This window comes from Phycodurus eques, chromosome 5 (genome assembly GCF_024500275.1).
Source record: "Phycodurus eques isolate BA_2022a chromosome 5, UOR_Pequ_1.1, whole genome shotgun sequence".
NCBI classification, from domain to species: Eukaryota; Metazoa; Chordata; class Actinopteri; order Syngnathiformes; family Syngnathidae; genus Phycodurus; species Phycodurus eques.
The window spans coordinates 1,329,418-1,352,563 of record NC_084529.1 but is presented as its reverse complement, the minus strand read 5'-3'; the positions used below and the strand labels follow the sequence as shown (position 1 = coordinate 1,352,563).

General features: G+C 41.7%; 1 protein-coding gene across 3 annotated transcripts in view; it reads left to right on the top strand.

Moving 5' to 3' along the window:
- Positions 1-22,797, top strand: part of LOC133402744 (receptor-type tyrosine-protein phosphatase eta) — a 32,174-nt gene extending 9,377 nt beyond the window's left edge. The window contains exons 2-30 of one of the 3 annotated variants that reach the window (XM_061676804.1): positions 2,565-2,586; positions 2,762-2,953; positions 4,050-4,310; positions 4,698-4,955; positions 6,807-7,064; positions 7,210-7,482; positions 8,425-8,694; positions 8,845-9,108; positions 10,394-10,654; positions 10,745-10,990; positions 11,088-11,351; positions 11,957-12,217; positions 12,300-12,560; positions 13,148-13,417; positions 13,493-13,759; positions 14,418-14,693; positions 14,772-14,921; positions 15,001-15,205; positions 16,119-16,231; positions 16,322-16,409; positions 16,508-16,552; positions 16,744-16,831; positions 16,990-17,080; positions 17,731-17,807; positions 17,957-18,091; positions 19,261-19,377; positions 20,423-20,583; positions 21,156-21,291; positions 21,374-22,797. In XM_061676804.1, the coding sequence (XP_061532788.1) occupies positions 2,565-2,586; positions 2,762-2,953; positions 4,050-4,310; positions 4,698-4,955; positions 6,807-7,064; positions 7,210-7,482; positions 8,425-8,694; positions 8,845-9,108; positions 10,394-10,654; positions 10,745-10,990; positions 11,088-11,351; positions 11,957-12,217; positions 12,300-12,560; positions 13,148-13,417; positions 13,493-13,759; positions 14,418-14,693; positions 14,772-14,921; positions 15,001-15,205; positions 16,119-16,231; positions 16,322-16,409; positions 16,508-16,552; positions 16,744-16,831; positions 16,990-17,080; positions 17,731-17,807; positions 17,957-18,091; positions 19,261-19,377; positions 20,423-20,583; positions 21,156-21,291; positions 21,374-21,532 (5,469 nt within the window). In that variant the 3' untranslated portion in view covers positions 21,533-22,797. Of the gene's footprint in view, positions 1-2,564; positions 2,587-2,761; positions 2,954-4,049; positions 4,311-4,697; positions 4,956-6,806; positions 7,065-7,209; positions 7,483-8,424; positions 8,695-8,844; positions 9,109-10,393; positions 10,655-10,744; positions 10,991-11,087; positions 11,352-11,956; positions 12,218-12,299; positions 12,561-13,147; positions 13,418-13,492; positions 13,760-14,417; positions 14,694-14,771; positions 14,922-15,000; positions 15,206-16,118; positions 16,232-16,321; positions 16,410-16,507; positions 16,553-16,743; positions 16,832-16,989; positions 17,081-17,730; positions 17,808-17,956; positions 18,092-19,260; positions 19,378-20,422; positions 20,584-21,155; positions 21,292-21,373 lie in introns of those variants that run through there. The other 2 variants (XM_061676805.1, XM_061676806.1) reach the window with 2 other exon arrangements.
- Positions 22,798-23,146: the final 349 nt, after the last annotated feature.

Below are 23,146 nucleotides of genomic sequence, written 5' to 3'. Positions count from 1 at the left end.
GGGTCCCAGAGCGGCAGGCCAGCCGGCTGCCTTTCGGGTCGATGTAATGTTTATATAGTCGTCGGTGCGGCCACTTCCTCCTCCTCCTCCTCTTCCCCAGACTTAGTCAAAGGGCAAAGACTGCGGACTCAGGCCCAGCTAAGACATGTTTGACCAATCAAAAATCATTTCAGCATTTAAACATAACTTTTTCTAGGACATTATTTCCCTCCTGGGGCTTTAGAGTACGGTTTACATCTTGTCTCAGTCATTTCCGAGGCGTAATGACTTGAAACGTTGTTTTGTTTATTTAGGCTGAAGAAAATATTCGAAACTTTGGCACACAATTCAAGTATGCAAAGCACACTTCGAGAAGTCCGATTGCTCAGAGCGAGTTGAACATGAATGTTTCTATAAAAACAACATGATTGTCAAAGTATCGGGATGCATCTTTCACGACTATTTTTTTGTTCTTTCGGCAGTAGCGTCAAACGTTTTGTGGGTGATCCAGTTCAAACTAATCCCATGAGGGACTGCTGAGCCAATCTCTTGTCATTTTGTAAAAATCGTACAAAATCCTTGGTCGAGTATGAGAAAAAAATCATGATCCATTTTTTTTTAAAAACTATATTATTTCAAATGGTGGAACGGTGAGCGGCTGGTTAGTACATTTGCCTCGCAGTTCTGAGGACCTGGGTTCAAATCCCGGCCTCCCCTTTGTGGACTTTGCATGTTCTCCTCGTGTCTGCGTGTTTTTTTCCCTCCCACATCAATGTCTCGGTTCTCAACGTATGTGTTCAAGAAACAGACTCCCTTCTGCCAGCATCAAAGGCGGCTTTTGCCCCCCTCTCATTTTTGTGAGAGGGCCTCAACAAGACATGTTAAGAGAAGAACAAGAGTATAATGTAATCATAATAGCAGACATATGTTCCTTAAGGATTGCTTTTGGGGTTTTATGAGGGTATCGATTCTATTTCACTATTCAAATGAGGAGAACCTTTCGTTGATCAGCTTCCCCAGAACAGATTGCGTTCGGCCTTCGGGGTTCCACCTGCACTTACGAGCGTACGTCTCGCTCAGACACAAAGTCAGCACCTCGACCAACTCGGCAACCTTGGACAGCTCAGGTGGCACTGTCATATTTCGAAAGAATAGCGGCCCAGAGGGTTTGGGATGAAGGCCACGGTCACCATTGTGAAGAAAGAAAGCAAACTCATGCAAAGTCCGGTCTCTGGGGAGAGGCGGGTGGCTGTGCTGCATTCATTAGATAAACCTCGGAACTGGGACCCTCTTTGAAGAGAATTCAGCTGAAGTTATAGCGATTGAGCTTTTTTCAAATCAAGGTCAATTACTTTTGAGGTGCTCTTTCTCAGGAATAGGAAGAAGCAAATATTTCATTTGTATTTGCGCTATTTAACTTCTCAGCTGTAACAGACATTTAGAACACTATACTCATATAAATATTTGAATGGACAGTAAGGTTTGATTTTAAAAGGTTTGGAAGCAGTTTGTATAACGTCATTCGACGCCACCCTCGTTACATTTGCTTTCTAAACAGATCATTCTGTGATCGTCGAAAATGAAAGATTTATGGAAGTGCAGAATATTCCATAAATGTTTGAGCTGCACGCTCAGGTGTAATATATATGTAATAACATATATCAGGCGCTCGTTCATAATTGTTTCGGCCGTTGTGTTGCTCAGTTCGCTCTCTGTTAGACGAAGATAATATTTAGTTACCAAATGGGCCTTTCCTGGGTTTTTTGAGAAGTGAGGCATGTTTAAATGTTTGGTCTTGTGATAGACAAATTGAGAGGAAACATCTGTGATTCTGGCTCATCAGTCATTTGCATGCAGCGCTAAATTAAGTCGCAAAGTACATATAGTAAGGACAGTGTATGCACTTAAAGTCATGTCCGTGCCTGTTTGTAAGAATGAGGTTATTTATTGACCAATGAGGTGCACGTTAGGTGAACCGGTTGCAATCAAATTCCAATGCACTGAAATCAACACATTTCGGGATCTACTTCCTTGTTGTTTTTTTTGATTTTTTTCAAGTTTAATCAGTTACAAAGACACTTTTTTTCACATACATATATTAACAAACTTCGGTCTCAGTGTCCATTTCAAAATAGATAACGTAATATTATCAATGACCATTAAAACTTCATGAATTACATAGAAATACGGTTTTTACTTTGCAAACACAGCACAAAACTTCACAAAGGCTTCAACAGGTCACCTGCAAAAATGTTAAGTCCATGATTGAGGAACTTTAGTTAGTTTAGTTTGACGTAGGCCAAGTGCTAAGTTTGATATTTCTGGAATTCTGTCAAATCAATATGACGCACATCTTGTTCTGGAACGTTTGCATTGACAGTGCTCTCATGTTTTTGGTCTTTCAAGATCTGTGTTATTTTTATACCGGGGGGGGGGGCAGCATTTGTAAAATAATTTTGCGTCTTGTCATGGACCTTTGGCACACATGGTTGATCAGGCTTGCTTTTCTTTTTGCTGACTCAAAGTCAGTGCTGACATCTGCTGTTGCATGCAACTAAAAGGTGTTTTTCCTTGTTTCCTTGCAGGGCTCCCATGCATACTGTAACGGTGCGTAAACACATTCATTTGACACAGCATTTATAGGAGTACAGTATATTCCTCTGAAAATCTCGATTTTTATTCATAATTGTTAGTATTGTGTCGTGTGAATTCAAATGGAAAAAAAAGTACTTTGGGATCTTCATTTTCCGTTCTTCGTATCTTTGTCATTCCTCTCTCGCAGATAAGCCGTGTGACAGCAATGAAACAAAAACAACACCAACAACTACAACAACCGTGACACTTGCCTCACCTCCCAGTTGCATTTCATCCCTTGGGAACGTCTCTGCAAATGGAACACTCGCTGGGTTGACCTCTGGAGCCACCGATCAAGTCTCCCTCAACTGTTCAAGCTGCTGTCAAGAGGTCACAATGAGTGAGTTACATTGAAAGCAGGAAAGAGCTACATAACAGACAATTTGCCAGTGGGATGAAAATGGGAGCAATATGCCCTGTGAGTGTCGGACTATACTGTCTGGGATAACCTCCAGATCACACGTGCCCCTGAACAGGATAAGTGGCGGAAAATGGACGAATAATTGAATGAATTAAACCACTAATATATGATTGCAAAATTCGAATCTAGTGTTATCCTAATAGCATAATTCCCCAAATCCTTTTTAATTTACTGTCACAATATCAATAAAAAATACCAACGTGCTTGCAAAATTATGATTAATATTTTTTTCATTATGTCGGTGTCGATTCTCAATCATCCGGGTCATGGGAATTCTCAAAAGTTGAATCGAGGCAACTCATGGGCTTTTTTTTTCTTGGTTGTCGAATTCATTGTGTTATTTCTTTTTTTGGGGGGGGGGAAATGTTCACAAATGACTCAATGACGCAATTATGCTATTAGGTTACTGATATAGCAATATACAGTATAGTATAATGAAAGAATATACTTATATAAATCGGATCTCAACAAAATGTTCCAATTATATTTGGGATATTTTGTTCCAGAGTCCAATCTGTCACCATCAAATGTACAGGTAATGTTTTAACATTATTATTCATCATACAGTTCGTTCATTTTAATAATGAATGAGGAAAGGAAAAAACATTGTGTCGCTGATACACTGCACAAATCTCAATCTAATATTAACTGCTAACTAAACCTAACCGTCATCATCCATTGAAATTGACAACCAATGTAAGGCAAAACATAAAGCATAAGCTACAAATACAACACTAGCTTTATAAGCTGTTGGTAACCAGCTTATTAATGCTGGACAAAAGGAGCAACACTATTTACATCACATGAACTTTTGCTGGGCTTTCTCTTTCTCTGTCCTTTCTTTTTTTGTTTTTGTTAAATAGCACAAATTGCTATGTAAAACACGTCCCCCCCATGAATTATAGCATGATTTCGCACAAAAGACCCACTAAATTCTTGTAAGGACATGCTCAGCATTGCTAACCTGACGGTTCCAGATGACACCCCAAAATAACCCATCTCCTCTTTTGCTCAGAGCCTGAGAAAGCCACCAATCTTGTTGTCAACAATTTCACAACATCTTCTATAACGGTGAGCTGGACCAAACCAGAAGGAAACTACTCGTTCTACGTGGTACAATGGACTGATGGAAAAGTCCCCCAAAAAGAGAATGTGACTACAACGTCCAAAAACATTACGGGCTTGTCTGCTGGGACCTTGTACGATATAAGCGTAACTACACTGGCGGATGATAGAGCGACTGAAGGCGCTACTGCAACTGTGTCTCAGTATACAAGTAAGTACATCTTTGACTGTGGTTTACAAAATCGTAGATAACTGACCAAACGGCAGCACCGTAGCTCATTTGTTAGCTGTTATCATAAAGTCCTTGAAGTGTTCCCCAGAAAGTTGGAAGTGTATGGTTGTTGAAAATATCTTCTTCTATTACTTTGTCCGCCATCGCCGTGTTTGTAGCCAAAAAAACATGTAGATTCATTTGCTGAAAGTTCAATGCACACACACGGAAGCATCAGGGCAGTTGATATTTACATTTTTTTTGTACACGCAAGAAGCATGAATGAGCCTTGAGTAGGTACTAGGAGTCTAATGAACACACCCGCTAGAGAAGACTTATTTGGCTACTTGCTATTTCTTATTTAATATCTCTCTTCTTCGTGTGTAGAACCAGGTATCATTCGAGAACCCTCCGCTTCTACAAACACCTCCACAATGTCTTTGACATGGACGCCGCCTGATGGTGAGGTCTTTATGTACCAGGTGAAGTGGATCAACAGAGGAAGGAAGTTCACCAAATACACAAATGACGGCTTCGCTGTGCTATCAGACTTGGTCTCTGGTACATCATACACTGTCACAATTGTTTGCATTGCCGGAGACAACCAAACCGAGGGAGAAGGCTACACATTTGCCACATTCACAAGTAAGTTTTTCACACGTCATTATTCATCAGCCGGCATGGCAAAATTGCTGGTATTCTTCTATTAAAGAAAGAAAACCTGACTTAAACTTAAAACTTAAAACTGATTAGACAAGTTGCCAAAATGCATATTGACAAACCACAAAAATGTCCGACATAAGTTCACTTGGACAGATGACACAAAACTGGAGTTTTTGTTTTTTTTACGACTCACATCAATGCTATGTTAAGATGCAAAAAGTAAGCATATAGAAAAGAACACTGTCCAACTTGGACGAGGCTGTTCTGTGGGTTGCTTTTTCACAGAGGTGTCTTGAGTCTGTGCAGGGTACATGTCAGGTGTGGGAAGTAGCTGAACCCAAGAGCAGGCGGAGGTTGATGTAAAATGATGAACAGTTTATTGAGCAACGGTTATGGAAGTGGTCCTGGATGTCTTGACTGGCGGCGCGTGGACAGGTGGCAGGCAGCGGACAGAACAGGGGGCTGGCAGGAACGACGTGGGTCAGGAACACTGGGAACGAGGAGACACAAGAGTTAACAAGGGAACGAGGAGTAGAGTAGCTTACATGAGTACGGTGGGCCGTGGTACCGCTAGGAGAGGCTGTAATACTTTGGCGAGGATTTCCGGTTAAAAAGGCAGGCTTAAATGTAGGTGGTGATGAGGGTGGATTGGAGACAGGTGCGTGGCTTGAGGAGAAGCTGAAACAGAGAGGGGAGGGGAGAGGCGGGACGAGAGGGCGCCATCCAGGCTCCAAAACGGTACTGCAGGGCAGTACATGACAGTACATTTGAAATCTCTAAACTTTCAAGGCATCCTGGGGTGAAATGTGCTCCTTAGGGTCACATGATTTAGTCTCAGCTGCTGGTCATGGGTCCTCCAACAGGATAATGGTTGGTAGACAGACTAACTGACTGACAGCCAGCTAGACAGTCAGACAGCTAGTTAGATAGATACTATGATTCATTCTCCACCCACAATATACCGTCATTTCTCGTTTATAATGCAAAGTTGACCTCAATATTCTGGAAAACCCTACCACCTATGTATAATGCATTTTTACAATGCATGATTTTGCTTCTACCCATATTATCAAAACATGAAGTGTTAGTTTTTTTTTCTCAAAGAATGACTCTGAAGTTCAGCACTTTATTTGAACAAATAATCCTTTTTTTAATTTACTTGCTCTTATTTTGAAATTCACAGGCCTACTTTTATTTCGTAAATTAGAAAACACACAGTTGTGCTCATATGTTTGATTACCTGGGCAGAATTTGTCAGATGGGTACAATTCGTTACAGAAAACATGAAGGACCAGGCGAAACGCATTACATGTTATTTTAATGGGACTCACATTAAACTGTCAAGCATTTCAGAAAAGCATTATCATTAAACAAAACATAACCATAAAGAAATTAATGATGTTTGTTGTTCAGTCATATTTTGAACATAAAAAAAAAAACAACAATATTTCACAAATCCTGCCAGGCCATGTGAACTTATGAGCACAACTGTACATATATGCAGTCATACGTACCCCTGTCATATTGCAATGAAAGTGTAGGCTACACTTTTTTTTTTATAACCATTAGGTGGCGGTGGCAGTTTGGAATTAAAGTGAACAGCTTTTTCATAACCACTAGATGGCGGCATACATTTATAAAATGTGAAAGTTTTTTCACCCGCATTTGCCCCTATACCTATGTATAATGCGCACTATTGACTTTTGACAATTTTTGGGGGGGGAAATGCGCATTATACACGAGAAATTACCGTACTCCAAGAGGGCGTCATGTTTAATTCATAGTACAGTGTTGCCTAACTTAGCCTAACACTCTTGCTTTCTTATTTTCCAGGACCTGAGAGGCCTGAAAATATAACGGTTACACCAGGAACTGACAACATGAACATTGACTGGGCCTTACTCAAAGGGAGAGCTGATTTCTATGTGGTGAATATCTCAAATACAAATCTGTTGTATTCCTGCAGCAAAAACACAACAGTAACCGCAGCCAATTTTAGTGGTTTGTATCCCGGTAGAGTTTATCTCATCACAGTCACTGCTTTCGCTGGACACCTAAGCGACACATCAAACCAGATCTCATTCGCTACCTGTAAGTTCATTGGGTTTTTTGAATGATTTCACACTGATCGTGATCAGAATGAGTGTTTATAGTTGCACATGAAAAGCTCTAAATATGTGAACATCTGAAACAATGTTGTTTGGTTGTTGTTGGTGGTGTTGTTTCCAACTATCAGTTCCTACACCACCCGGTTCCCTTAATATCAGCCGAAGGACAAATGCTTCACTTCACCTTCAATGGGAGACTCCCACCAAGATGGAGGGCGCTCCTCTTACCAGTTACCGCATCGCCTACCAACAACCAGGTGGTACAATGCAAACTGCTAACACCACCAATAACAGCACGGTGCTGTCACCGCTCTCTTCTGGAACGTTGTACAATGTAACTGTGGACACAGTCGGACCCCAAAATCTGACGAGCTCTGCTGTCCATACATCAGCATACACCTGTGAGTCCTCCACAAAGATCTGTCTGAACTTCTTGCTGTATGTTCGCATAACAACTGCAAGCATATTTGCATTTCAGCAATTCTCATTTAAAATATTACCTGACTACAGTGCCTGATGTAAAATCGTTAGCTTTCTGTCCTCAGGTTGCTATATTGCTATTTGTTAGGACAACAATTATTAGGATTAGAATGTAAGCATTCTACCTTTGTCAGTTGGCTTTAGCAGTAAAGCATATGTCTGTCGAGGCATTAGATGATCTACAGTTAAAAATGCATCTATTTGTCCATGCAGGTTAGTCCACACTATACAGTACACAATTTACAAAAAGCTTTCAGGTCAAATGTCAGGATGAACCCAAAGTGCAAAGTAAACTTTACATGTCAACTTAAGTTGACTTTCTCTTGACACTTGAATGCACATGTCCAGTCGTTTCATGTTTGAATACTTTTTGCTGGTCTGCAAACTTCACAAGTGTCCGTTCCATGAATGGAACAATACATTCCCTGGTTCTATTGGAATTGATATTTCAACAATCTTCTTAATCACGCTGTTTACATTTTGACATATCAAGACCAAGACAACACCTAACAACGCAATTCAATAGTACCTCACCAACAGGATGCTCTCAGTGGGACGTGGCCACTGAGCTTGGCGCGCCAGAGTCATCAGCAGGTTGCAAAAGAGATACGGAGCGACTGGAAGAGTCACAGAAAGGCATAGAAGCAAATGTATTTGGAAATGTATTGTTAGATTAATGGAGCAAACACGTGGATTTTGCCGTTCAGGTCCACCTTGTGTACGTTGTACTGATGCATTGAAAAGATGTAAAGGTCATAGTGCACACTACCACCTCTTTCTCGTATGTATATTGATTGGTCCAACCTTCCATAGTTGTGTCAGCCTCTTTATTTGAATAATCTATGATGTTTTCTTTTCCCTAGTGCCCAACCCTGTGTTCAACCTTGTGTCCAGTCCTTTCAATACAACCTCAATAAAAGCGGCATGGTCGAGACCGGACGGAGTGCGAACATATTACAAGTACTTGGTTCAAACCTACAACCGCACAGGAATACTTGTGGACGCACAAACAGTCAGTGATAACAACACTGACGTACATGGGCTGGAACCGGGAACTAAGTACAACGTTCGTGTCAGCGCATTAGCAACAGCAGAAAGTCAATCCACAGAAGAGCAGACATTCACTTATACAAGTAAGACATGCTATTGGAAATCTGCTGACACGTGAATAGTTTCTAATCTTGACTTTGCCCCTAACCACGTCCTGCATGGTCATATTGATGATTACAAAAATATTTTCCGTACGAGGATTGTGACAAAATCTTCTGTTCTGCTCGTTGTAGTGCCCAAAGCTGTGACTGAACTCAGAGTTCAGGATTTTAACACAACCGCCATCCAGTTGATATGGGACAGATCAAGTGACTACAAGGACACCTACATCTATCTGCTAACTGCATTCCAGGACGACGCAGTGGTTCACAATGTGACAACTAAAACAGAAATGTACACTTTCTTCAATCTGATCCCTGGAACTCTTTACAATGTTGATGTGTTCACAGTAGTAGAGGTGACGAAGTCTACATCGCAACAAACATCGCAATACACAAGTACGGCTCACTCATTTATGTTTTTTTTTAATAATAGGAATAGTCTTGGGTCTAACAGATGCCGCCGCCAATTTATTGTGAATAGGACATTAACAGAAGAATTAGAATGAAGGATTGGAAAAAACAAAACAACCTAATGTTGGCTAACAAGACAAGCGTGCCTCTCTTCAAGGGGCGAGAAAAAGAAATGGCGAGTTGTTCGATTTCTTCCACATAGGACGTCCATCCATCCATCCATTGAGCCGCTTCTCCTCACAAGAGTCGCGGGCGTGCCAGAGACTATCCCAGTTATCATGGGGCAGGAGGCGGGGTACACCCTGAACTGGTTGCCAGCCAATCGCAGGGCACATTTAAATAAGCAACCTTTCACACTCACGTTCACACCTACGGGAAATTTAGAGTCTTCAATTAAGCTACCGTGCATGTTTTTGGGAAACCGGAGTGCCCGGAGAAAACCCACGCAGGCACGGGGGGGGAGAACACGCAAACTCCACACAGGCGGGGCCGGGGATTGAACCCCGGTCCTCAGAACTGTGAGGCGGACGCTCTAACCAGTCGCCCGCCGTGCCTCCACATAGGACGTTATCCTGTCATCAAATTTAAATTAATATACACTGAACAGCAACAACGTGACCACTTGCACAGCATAATGATATCAAACTATCAAATATCTTGCCTTTGCAAAGTTTTAGAACCTCAACTATAAATTACTTTCTTCATTCCTCCGGCAGTCATGTGGCAATTAAAATTTAGCATAATGAGATACAGCTCTTGTATTGGATCTCATTATATTGTGCAAGTGGTCATAATGTTTTGACTGGTCGCTAGCAACTATCATTTTTTTTTTGGCTTATGTCTCCTAATAGATAGTTAGGAAGGTTGTCCAGCAGCAAGTAACGTTTAGCGTGCCTGCCTCATAATGGAGAGCTTCTAATTTGCATATTCTACATGCGCTTGCATGACATTTCTCAGGGTAGTCCGACTCCTTCCGGCATTCCAAAGAAATGAGTGGGAGGTTAATTGGAATATAAAATTGCAGAAATAAATAAATTATTATTAAATTGCAAAAATAAAATTATAAAAAGTATTTACACAATTAGTGGGAAAATGGTGAACATTTCAAATCTATTAAAATGTATGTTTGTACAAATATCGGCCCCCACACCTCAGAAACAAATAAGCCCTTATCCCTGTAGTTACCCGGTACTCTTTGCAGTCACGTAAACATACAGTATGCTTCCCTGCCACTATATAAGGAAATATGATAGATGTCTTCTTTTTCCAGGGCCCGAGGTGGTTTCCGACATCAGGGCCATAGGGACAACGACTAATATGTCTGTGTCCTGGAGCGCTCCGGTGGGGCGGGTGGATTCCTTCACTATCCTGTTGAACAAAGGCTCAGAATCGGAAAGTTCAGAGAAGGACTCTAACTCCACTCTTAGCACATTCTTTACACACCTGAAGCCAGGGATGCTTTACTGTGTGGTGGTGATAAGCAAAAGTGGACATTTAGAGAGTGACAATTCAACTTTGTGCAATGCAACCTGTGAGTTAACTCATCGTGGTTTGAAAATGATTGTTTACTCTACTTTCTCATAGTAACTCATATAAGTGTTGTTGTTTTTTTCATGATCAGTTCCGAACCCTCCTGGACCCATACGAGTTGAGTGGAACAATGTCAGCTCCATTAATTTCACCTGGAACGTCCCAGATGATATGGATCATAAGCAATACAACTTCAGTGTCAATGCCTTCTCCGCAACCCAAAACAACTGGTTTCTTTTGAATAATCTTGATTCTGGAACCCTAAACTCTATTTCTGTTGCAACTATTGGTGTGATGGGCTACAAAAGCACAGCAGTAACAGCACAAATTTATACAAGTAAGTGAAATTAGCGAGGGAGGCTAACTGTCAACTCGTAAAAGTCATAACTGATTATCTTGTTGCCCCCCCCCCCTCCCTATTACATTTTTCACAGGACCACATTCGGTGACCATGCTGGAAGCAGCAGAAATTACCACAAATTCCGTGATGTTGGTGTGGGAGCAAGAAGAAAAGAAGCCCACTTACTTCTATGTGGTGCTTGTCACCAATGGATTGTTTTCACCATCTGAGGAGGTCTTCGGAACCTTGTACGCCAATATCACTGGCCTTCTCTCTGGCAGCAACTACACCTTCACCGTCTTCACACAAGCAGAAGATGGCACTCGGTCAGCTCCTCGGATCGTGTCCTTCTTTACACGTATGTACTGTATGAGCCTCCTCTTGTGACAATTTGGTCCCGATAAACAGTGTCAATTAGGTTTCTGGATAGATAGATAGATAGATGGATACATTTCTACATCTTACGGAGTCTAATTAAATTAGTAAAAGAAAACCAAAACATTTTTTAAACGAAAAGAAAAGTATTCTATCTGTACTCATTGAGATCAAAGAAAATTAAATTAGACATTAAATGTACTGGTTGAACAAAAAGAAAACAAGCAGAACAGCATGAAGCAAAGGCAGTTCTAAGATAAATGTGCAAGTCGCCTGATGATTCTTGGTGTGAGCTATGGAACATATGGCACATGGAAACAAACAACCATTCGCACTCACATTCACACCTATGGGCAATTTAGAGGCTTCGGTCAACCTGCCGTGCATATTTTTGGGATGTGGGAGGAAACCGGAGTACCCGGAGAAAATGTTTTTCGGTGTGTGTGTCATGCCACTCCCTTGGGCACGATTCCCACATTGGTGAAAAATATTCTTGGGAAAATCCACGCAGTGTCTACCTTCATCGCTGCTTCTAGGTCAGCCACCCTCGTATCAATCCAAAGAGAACATTCTGCCTGTGTTTTCTAGGACCGTATGAGATTAATAGACTGGAGGCGCACACTTTAAACTCAACGGCAGTACGCCTGGTTTGGATGGAAGCGCTGCGACACAAGTCTGAGTATACCTACAGGGTTGAGACAACTGGCTGTGGCTCCCAAAACAAAACTGTGGCGGAGGAACTTGCGGTGATCTTAGATCTCGATCCTGGGACACGGTGCACTTTCTGTGTTTTTGTCCAAGCACCAGATGGCGTAGAAGGGGAAGCACGGTGCATCTCTCAGTACACAAGTAAGACTTTAATTTGCCAGTTGCACTTTTTCCCCTTCATTTCGTGAACTTAAATAAGTGTTTTCTTCTCATATGTTATCAGTGCCTGAGGCAGTCCAACTCAGCATCTCCAGTCAAGGCTCAAATGTGTCAGTCCTGGTGTCATGGCTAAGACCACCCGGGAACGTAGAGTCGTATAGTGTCCACCTCAACGGCTCTTCTCCAGCTCAAACACAGCCAGTAAAGTCGACCAACAGCTCCGTGCTTTTCAAGGGGCTGTCTGCTGGAAGGCTGTACAGCGCCAAGGTGACGTCCCGTAGTGGACCATTCAGTGCCTCATCTGAATATGTGACTAATGCGACCTGTAAGTACAAATTCATTCATGTCATTTTCAGTCACACAAATATAAACACTCACCAGCCACATTAAGTACACCCGCACACTCTGAAGACATCCATTACAAGAATTGTGTCGACAGTGACCTATTGGCACCTATTGTTTGAGTCATTTCATGAAATAAGGGTTTAAAACAATCTCAACAAAAGAAGCGATTTCTGTGTTCTTTCTCAGGAACAGACACAAACAATTGCATAAACACAAACTGTTCTCACTGATGACCATGTGTCAAAACATTGACTTTAGTTTGCGAAACTTTAGATTCTAAAGTAGAACTGGATCCTCCACTGTCCTCAACGTCACGCAAGCATATGTTTGTAATTGTAAGTTGCAACCTGTATCTTTACTCTCATTATATTATGACTTTTTCCCCTCATAATATTGTGTCCTTTTATTTTTGTTTGATTTCATTTTTTTCAATTTGAGCTCATTTTACCCAATGACCAGTCATTTGTCGTCTTGAGATCCGCATTAGCCTACGTAACGTAGCATAACGTAATGTAACGTACCATTTGCTTGTTGACGTTAACACACTGTATTTATCAACCCCCAAAGTTCCAAACCCACCTGGGCCAATTGAGATCCTCACAAAGACAACAAACTCAATAGAAGCAAGGTGGACAGAAGCTCCCCTGATGGATAGTACATCGTTCTACTACCAGCTAACAAGTGCACCACCTGAGGGAAGCGGGTATATTGATACCGCCGACACAAGTCATACTTTGGAACCCCTGCGGTCTGGGACGCCCTACAACATTTCCATAGCAACCGTTGGGCTTTTGGGTTTTAGGAGTGAAGTGGTTCAAGCCTTTTTAGTCACCACAAGTAAGCATCTTTTTTCTTTTTGCACAGACGTGCCTGTTCTCTGTGTTAACTCTTAGACCGCTCAAATTCTTTTAGAACCCTTTCATGTGAAGTTTCTCAACACTTTTGCGGAGGAGGATGACATCACAGTCACATGGCTTCAACCAGATGAATACAAAGAAAGTTATCTTTATCATTTGACCTGGCAAAGCGCAGATTGGCCAATCAATGGCACTATTGTGACTGAGCAAACAATGCATACTGTCGAAAACCTGGTGCCTGGCAGTAGGTATAACTTTTCTGTCATCTGTGAGACTCAGGATGGAACTCGGAGTGCTCCCGGGTGGATTTCCAATTGCACAGGTACGGTCACAACACAACATCTCGATTGACGCATCCTTTTCTTACTGGTCTTAATGATTTACAGGTTTACTAAGGATATTGTAGAGGTTAATGTAGGACTAGATGTTGCATGCTCATTCATTATTTCATACTTTAACAATCAGACAGTCAAATGGTTATTGATAGGTAGGGAGTATCTTGACTCATTTAAAAAAAAAAAGGAAGGAAGCCATCTATTTAAATGATGCAGCAAATAAACAAAACCAAAGATTTGCATTTGGAAGATTATTTATCCGTGGTAGTCGCTTATTCTGCTGTTGTTATTAACTCCTAATCGTCGTTCTCGCGGATCGGGTAAGTGTCGTCAATTTTTCCATTTATGAATTGCAAATCAACTCCGAGCGGTGCTCAGCATCTCGGTCACACACTGCCGTCACTCCACAGCAAGAAGTTGTCTGCCAGCGGGGTTGTACACTGAACGTTGCAACTGCACCGCTGATTCCATGAAACGTTTTGTTAACAGGCCACTCCATTCTTTCGAGTTGAAAAACAAAGGAGGTATTATTTAAAAGGGTAATAAACAGGCGTTGTAAGTGTATATCTATTCAAACTTGGAAACTTGTAAATTCTTAGGTAACCTTGTAATTGATCAATGTGAATTCTTACATTTCTACTCCAGGTGCAAGCCCCGTGAGAAATGTAACATGTGAAAGTCCGGACAATCCAGATGCAGAAATCGTCTTGTCCTGGGCTAAGCCCAGTGGCCAGTTTAATGACTTTCGCATCGCTACAAATAATACAGAAGTTATCAACGGGACACGCACTTGTAACCAAAGCTGCAGTCAGACCATCTCCAACCTACGTCACTACACTCCATACAACATAACGATGGAGACGCTGAGCTGTGGACAAGCTGCTCCTCCGGTGTCTCGCCACTGCTGGACTGGCATCACAGGTTGCGCATGTCTTAAGTTTAGCTTTGTTTTCATAAAACATCAGAGAAAATCTATATTTTTCCATCATGTTTTGGCAGACCCACCCATTCCAGTGAACTACGAGTCACTGGTTAGTGTGAAAGAAAAAGTATACAACAGATTCACCATTCAGATCAACACCAGCCTGATGGTTGAGACCAGTGGGCCAATCACTCATTTTGGTGTGCTGGTAACAGACAATATCAAAGGTTTGTTTTGTTCATCATCCTCACTTGAAACGACGATTAATTTGCAGTAATAATCAGTCTCTTATGCATGTGCCTTTAGAATCTGGCATGGCTAATATGAGTGCCTACTTGGGGAAAACATATCAACAGTGGCTCGACAAACAGACTCCGGTATTCCTGGCAACAGTCAAGGAGAGAAATGTTCAATCGCGCAGTGAAGAGAACATGTTGTCTGTCGACATCGGAGATGGTTCGCAATGGGAGGGCTACACCAATGGAGCCCTTCATGGCAATCGAAGATACCAGTAAGCCTTTAATAACGGCATTTGTAATACGATAGCAACATAATCAAATATACCTTTACAAAGATAATAACGCCCGATTTTTATTAACAGTGGATTAATTCGGCCTTTTTCCATTATTGTTATAGCTATAGTTTGTAGTGGTGAAGACCTTCTGTGCACCGTACCAAGATGTGTTCTCAATATTGTTCTCTTATCACATATCTAAATAAGGTAACCAGAGTAGTATTTAAAAAAATAAAAAATAAAACTGTACAGACAGAACATTTGCTGTAGACCTGTAATTACACTTACTTTATATTTACAAATATGCTCAAAAATGAATTAGAGCGCAATAAAGCCTGCTCTCATATATTGCAGATCGGTGATTCTCAAAGTGTGGTCCACGTACCACTCGCGGGACGCAGACTCTTTCTAGTGGTACGCGAAAGAATCACTTCATTAGATGCAATTGGACTTCTTTGAATAGACTTTGTTTGTTTGGACTTATTTTAAATTCAGTACAGTACTTTTAGTTTCCATGTTTCCAACCTCCTATCTGAAAAATGTGCTTTTCTTTGGAGAAAACTTAACAAACAAAAACAAAACAAACTTGTCATGCAGTATTCTGCGTCAAGGTGAAATCCGCAAATCCTGCTATCCTGACAGGTTTTGGATTTTGACCATGAATATACTTCCCTTTCGGACAGAAATGTTGACGGTACTGTACACAATGTATACGTGGACTTGGGTTCTGTATAGAAATTCCCCAAAAGCGATGATAACTGCTCGAGTTGCAACATCAAAACACAGAATCTAATCACATGCAGTCATTCCTTTTGACCTTGCCTATGACTTCCACACATCATCATTATGCAGCACAGCTCACATCATTCATGGTTTTGCTTTTACATGTTGTCTTTGCTTTGTCCTGCAGGTATGCCATTGTTTTGTTCACTCGAATGAGTCTGCAAGACCACCAAATACAGGTGGGGTCATATGCATCGATCACAAATGTCTATCCAGTGATAAAACTCCCGCAAAACCCAGGTACCGTGGCGTTTCAATATGGAATCGTCTCATCATGTGCTCACTTGCCATGACTTTAACATCCGGTCATAATCTTCATCAATGTCATAGTTGTTATCAGCGTTGCTGTTGGAGCAACATTGGGGATTTTCATCATTCTCTTCATCATTCTCATTGGCTTCATTGTCTACTGGAAAAGGTTTGTCACCATCATGAAGTCATGTCAAGTGTGTGTGTGTGTGTGTGTGTGTGTGTGTAGAACACAGCTTTCAACTCATTGTCTGCTGTATGCTGTAGGTTATCCAAAAAAGAATCGTCAGACATCCAGATTCATTCCATGAGGTAAAAGTGTTCACTCAATCCTATCGGATATGTGCAGAACATTTCAATCTTTGCCATAACTTTCAGTCAAATATGACTTGATTTATTTATTTCTTTGTTGTACAGACAAAGTGTAAGTATGACCCTTTGACCTCAGAGTTAAGCAAAAGACATTTGTACTCATGATTCCTGTACTCTCGTCACCTGAGCAGAAGCGCAGCGGTGAGGGTTGAGGACTACGAAGCTTACTACAAGAAGCAGAAGGCGGACTCCAATTGCGGCTTTGCTGAGGAGTTTGAGGTGAAACATTCGCTCGACATTTTAACCACGTCAGCCAATTCACTTTTCCGTGGTTACAAATAGGTATTTGTCTTGTCTGTGTAGCTTGATGATATATGTATTGAAATCCCTTCAATATAAACACACTATTACTAACAACGGTTTTACTTTCTTTGAAGGAGCTAAGGCTGGTCGGTACATGTCACTCAAAAGCAAGTGCCCTGATTCAAGAGAACAAGGCCAAGAATCGCTACAACAATGTGCTTCCCTGTGAGTCCCCTAAATGGATCCGACTCGACAATAGCGCCTGTCTGTCTATAAACTAGTACACCTTGTGCTCGTCCATATAATCAGTATAACCGTCCATGCCTCTGCCCTAGACCACAAAAAAGGAAATACTCTACACCATGAAACGAGCCACACCTGCATAATCTAATGAGATCCGGTCCAAGAGTTGTAAAACAAAAAATTAAAATCAAAGTCATATAAGTCATAATTTAATCTTATGTTTATTAATGGCATCCTCGTCGCTTCACGACAAGAAGGTCCTTGGTTTGATTCTGTGTTTTCTTTCCTCTCTGTGAGTAGCATGATCTTCATTTCAGTCCAAAGTAGTTTGGTTAATAGACGTGGGAGGTGCTCTCGTTACCTGAATTTGATTTTCCACGCGCCAAGTATTAAAATGCATGTCAGTATGACGCACTGCAACAACATAGTGTTAAATTAGTACGCCGTATACTGCTCGTCGAGACTGGGAAATGTTATCATCGCAAAACCACGAATTTTGATGCGGCTCTAATATTGGATGTTGTTACATTGTAGAGGTGCACTTCGTGAAGTTTCATGTGACGGTCTGTTGCAGTCATGAAACGTTTGGCTTGCACAACATTCTCTCATTCTCTCATCATCATACCTCCTAGATGATTCTTCTCGAGTAAAACTCTCTATCATTCATGGAAGTCCCTATGACGACTACATCAATGCTAACTACATGCCGGTGCGTACTGACTCCCTGTGCCTAAGTCATTGCTTCCTCATTCTACACTCTTTGCCTTCAGCCCTTCATTCATATTGTTACCCGAGTCTCTTGGAAAGCTGAATGAACGGTGTTGACGTTTGTGCGTGGACTGCTGTGTCACTTGGCAGGGTCACAACTCCAAAAAGGAGTTTATTGCAGCCCAGGGTCCCTTGCCCCTCACTGTCAAGGATTTTTGGAGGATGATATGGGAAAAGAATGTGCACACCTTGGTCATGCTGACACGCTGCAATGAACAGGGCAGAGTGAGTGCACGCTCACCACACACACACACACAAGTGTCTTAAATAATGCGGAACAAGAACATTTCTATGGATACATGGCCAATAAGGTGGTCCCATTTTGTGGCCTCTTCTCTTTTATTTGCATACTGCCACACCGTGGCACATTCAATTGCATAATATTCAAATAAAGCAATAGACCATACCATAGTGGTATAGAGATTTGACAGTTACTGACGCTGCACTCTGCAGAGAACTTATAAGATGTTTTTCTTTCTTTCTTTCTTACTACCATCCATCAATTTCCTACGACTTATCCTGTTCAGGGTTACCGGAAAGGTCGCCCCTTGATTGGTCATCAGTTAATGTCACACTCACATTCACACCTTCAATCGCAGAACGGCAACCGATTTCACGTTGAGAATGATTGCGCCCTCGGAACTATGGAGAAATGAATAGAATCAGAGCAATTCTGTCTCCAAAAAGACTGCTAAATGTAGTTTCACTTGGATTGCATTTGTGACATTTCAAAAAGAAACATTTTTGTTGACATTTTGTCAGCGAGAAATGCCACTGGGACTCATTCCTGATTCACGTTATTCCTATGAAAATACAGGGATCTTAAGTCGTTTGCTGTAGCTCTGTAACTGTGTGAGGCTTAAAAACTTAATGTCAATGTGTTCTTTTTTGTTAACCTGTCCTGTCCTGCTTGGTCAGGCAGTGTGGCGGATCTGTATGTCTTTTTGTGCTGCAGTTTTGCTGCGCAAGAGGGGAGTTTGATATACTCCCTCTGACATTACATAGGATTTGGATTCTATCGGTATTATGTGGACTAGGAGGGCAGTGCTACGCCCTGTCAGGAAGGGAAGCACAGGGCAGGACAGGACAGGACAGGACAGGACAGGACGGAGAGGGAGTTAGCCAGGCAGTGCGACCGGTGGGTGGTGGCAAAGATCCATGTCAAGCATTTGGCTGCAAATGAGAGGACAGTTCAGGAAGGTAACGTCATCATAATGGCTGAGCATAGCAATGAGCGAGTGGCCTCACACCAAGCCACGAAATCCCACAAGCATGTAACTACAGAGACATGTGATTGAATCAACACTGTCAAATATGCACATTTGTCACTGGAAAATCATTTAAAAAATGTTCTTGATGTATTTTACAACTCAGTCATTGTTTTCTCTCTCCAGATCAAGTGTGAGCAGTACTGGCATTCAAGCACCAAGCACTTTGAATACATCCGTGTAACAACAACCTCTGAAATACCACTTGATGACTGGACCATTAGGGACTTTGAGATTAAAAATGTAAGGGGATCGTTTGTCTTCCTGAATGGAAATTCGAAATCCAATGCAGGAGAGACGCCTGTAGAAGCCCATCACGTAATAACGGCCTGTAACCTAATCAAAGTCTCGAACATATACCGTAATGACGTTTCCATTGACATTTACGTTACTTGCCCGTTATTGTTATTCACCTAAAATTTGACAATTTCATAATGTAATGGGCCCGTAACCTCCGTCCGTCCATCCATCCATTTTCAACACCGCTTATCCTGGTTAGTCAAATCCCAGCTGACTTGGGGCGAAAGGCGGACTACACCCTGAACTGGTCGCCAGTCAGTCGCGGGGCACATATAGACACGGACGACCATTCGCACTCACATTCACATTCACACCGTCACTGAGTGGGACCTGAACCCACGCTGCCCGCACCAAAGTCAGGCGAGTGTACCACTACACCATCGGTGACTGGGCCCAGAACCTAATATCAAATCAGTTATTTCATTTACGAAAAAATGGTTTTAGCAGGCCAATAATATAGTAATCATAATAAGTTATTACGTTATTGGCAAAACGTTATTATGGTATAGGTTCAGGACTTGTATTACGTGATTGGCCTATTACATTTTAAAAAGGGCACTTTTATTATGTTATGGGCGGTTCTTACATTATAGGCTGTTATTACGTCATGGGCTTCTACAGACTCCAAAGTGAGATACTTCCCGACCTTTGGGCCCAAAGTCAAATTCTTACAATTTGAGCAGCTATCATCATTTAGTGCTTGAAATATTTCATCTCTGTAATACAGAGAAGTCAATCGTGTTAGTGAATGGGCAAGACTCCACTCGAGATCGACTAACTGCAAATGAACACATTCACTGCCATTGACGCCTTTAGAAGTCAAATATCCATGTTAACTGGGAAGGCTGGCAGTGAATGAGTTAATGTCCAGGCACTACCATGTATAAGGCAAAGTGCTTTCTCGCTAGGAAATAAGGGTTGAAACTATGTGAAAACTTGGGATTGTCCTATTTGTTGATGCTCATCTATGTAGCTGTGTGTCCAATAGGTGAAAACAGCAGAGACTCGTTCAGTACGCCAGTTCCACTTCACAGCCTGGCCCGACCACGGGGTACCGGAATCCACCGAGCTCCTTATCAGCTTCAGACACCTGGTCAGAGAGCACATGGATCAATATTCCACCAACTCTCCCACTGTGGTCCACTGCAGGTTTGTCAGAACAAACAGTCAGGGACACTTTTGAAATGTTTGTAGTTTGGGGGGGGGGGGGATTCACTGACAAACTGCAAATAGACCGCAAGCAAGTACTGAACTTAAAACTAAGACCATTCAATAGGACATTGAGTGGGACTTGAGTCCAGGGCAGCTGCATGGAAATCATCTATGTGCCACTACACTGCCGACGGCCCTACAATTGAGAACATCTAAATGCCATTTCACAGCATTTATGAAAGAAAAGGGATTCCGCCATGTCAGCTATACATTGAACGTACAAACGTACGGTACATCCTCGTAGGACTGTCCTTGAACTCTCTGTGATACAAAGATGTTTGAAAACATTTTTTTGCGCAGCTGAAAGACATGGCAGCACAGCGAGCGACTGGTTAGCACATCTGCCTCACAGTTCTGAGGTCGCGGGTTAAAGAAATATTTTTCCGACCAAATTTTATTCAGCTCCTGTCAGGTGCACGTCGCAATTTGGAGGCCAGTGAGGCAGTGGTACCCCTCCTGTGCTACTGTATGTAAATGTTAACCTGGCATTGTGGTTTTCTCCCTGTCAGCGCCGGGGTGGGCCGCACTGGCACCTTCATAGCCATAGATCGTCTCATCTTCCAAATTGAAAGGGAAAACGTGGTGGATGTATACGGCGTCGTCCATGACCTCCGCGTGCACCGCCCGCTCATGGTGCAGACAGAGGTGCATATACGACACACCTCCGTTCAGCGTTCGTTGTGTCATTGTTTTATGTGGTTAACATCTGTATTTGATGTCTGTGCAGGACCAGTATGTCTTTTTAAACCAATGTGCAACGGATATAATCCGCTCAAGAACTGGAACTAATGTGGATCTAATCTACCAAAACACTGCCGCACTCTCCATTTATGAGAATGTGGAACCCAGAAAAGGTTGTTATAAACACGGATACCACAATACATAAGCCCAGCTGAAGCACTCAGGTCTTCTTCTTCATTTTTATTCAATGTATCTGAAGGAAAAGGGAATGCTTTTCTCAAATGCCACCAGTCACATACATGTTTAGGACTGTTCTCGTTCTCCAAATAAAATTGTTTTAAATTTTTTTCATCATGTAAATTGTGAAGCAAATATTCAACTGGTGAGGTCATTTGCTATAACATATGTGAATTGTGTAGCTGTCTACTGTAATTATACTGTATATGACTGCTCAGGTTTATGGCTATTTCTGACACTTGTAAAGTGTAAAGAAGAACTGTTGGTCTTGTGCCTCTGCGATGGGATGGCGACCAGTTCGGGGTGTAACCCGCCTCTCACCCAGTCAGCTGGAGCTGGGATAGGCTCCAGAACGCCGCCGACACTAGTGAGGACAAGCAGTACGGAAAATGGATGGATGTCCCTTCCCTGTGAGGCTTAAAACCGGCAGATGGGACTCAAGTGACACCCGCATTTAAAAATAGAATAGAAGAGAACTGAATAATATAACAGATTTATGATGGCTTTGCACATCCTATTTTATTTTGAACTGTGCAATGATAAGTTTTTTGTTTAATAGCTTTTTTTTTTTTTTTTTTTTTTTTTTTGGGGGTATTTTCATACAGTGATGTGATTAATGCACTGGATGCATTTATGTTTCTCTTATACTCATTTGTAAGTAAAGAGGCTTTTTTTTTTTAATAGGCTGTATTATTTGCCTAGTTTGGAACATTCATCATTATATGTTTTATGAGGTCACACTATTTTTAAATGTCATCTTTCATGTGCATTCTCACATCTCTTCTGGCCGAGCATAATGTCAAACATTCGTGTCGATGGGATTAACATTATTGTGATTTTTGTCTCTGCTCTTAGAAAATATCTTTTTTTTTTTTTTTTTATGAGACCGGTACATTCTTTTAAAACATTATTCAAATTGTCAGCCTACCAGTCTGTTGCTGTCAAAAGCACTTTAAGAAAATCAGGAAGTGCATACTCAGAAAAAAATGTGTAGAATTTAGTTTACGATTGTATTATTTGCTATGAGATGCTTGCTGGTACAATGCAAATCTGTAAATGACCCGAATTTATGATTACTGTGATCTTTAAAGAAGCAAAATGGGGATGTATGGTATTACAATTGGAGTTATGTGAATGTCACCCGAGGGCGCTCATCTACGTGTGCCGGTTTAAAGAATGAGAATGAGTGTACAAACACATGGGCCCACACACAAATAAACGATGCATATCCGTTCTTTTGTTCATTTTGACGTTCCCCACACGAATAATTGACGCAAATACGATCTTTTGTTCATTTTGTCTACAGAGAGAGAGAACGAGAACTGTTTATTTCGCTAGCTGTCCATCAATGCCTGACACTCAGATACAAGTGTTTGTATGAGAGGCCGTCTATGAGCGGGTTTGAGTCGTGTGTATGCGAGGGTTTGAGAAGTGTTTATGACAGCAAGACTTCCACTCGTGCGTATGAGAGGATTTGACTCGTGTTTATGAGAGCGTTTCAGTAGCTTGTGCGTGAACGCATTTGAGCAGTAAGTGTGAGAGCTAATCCTGAATAATGACGCTAACGGCCCCTCATAGAGTC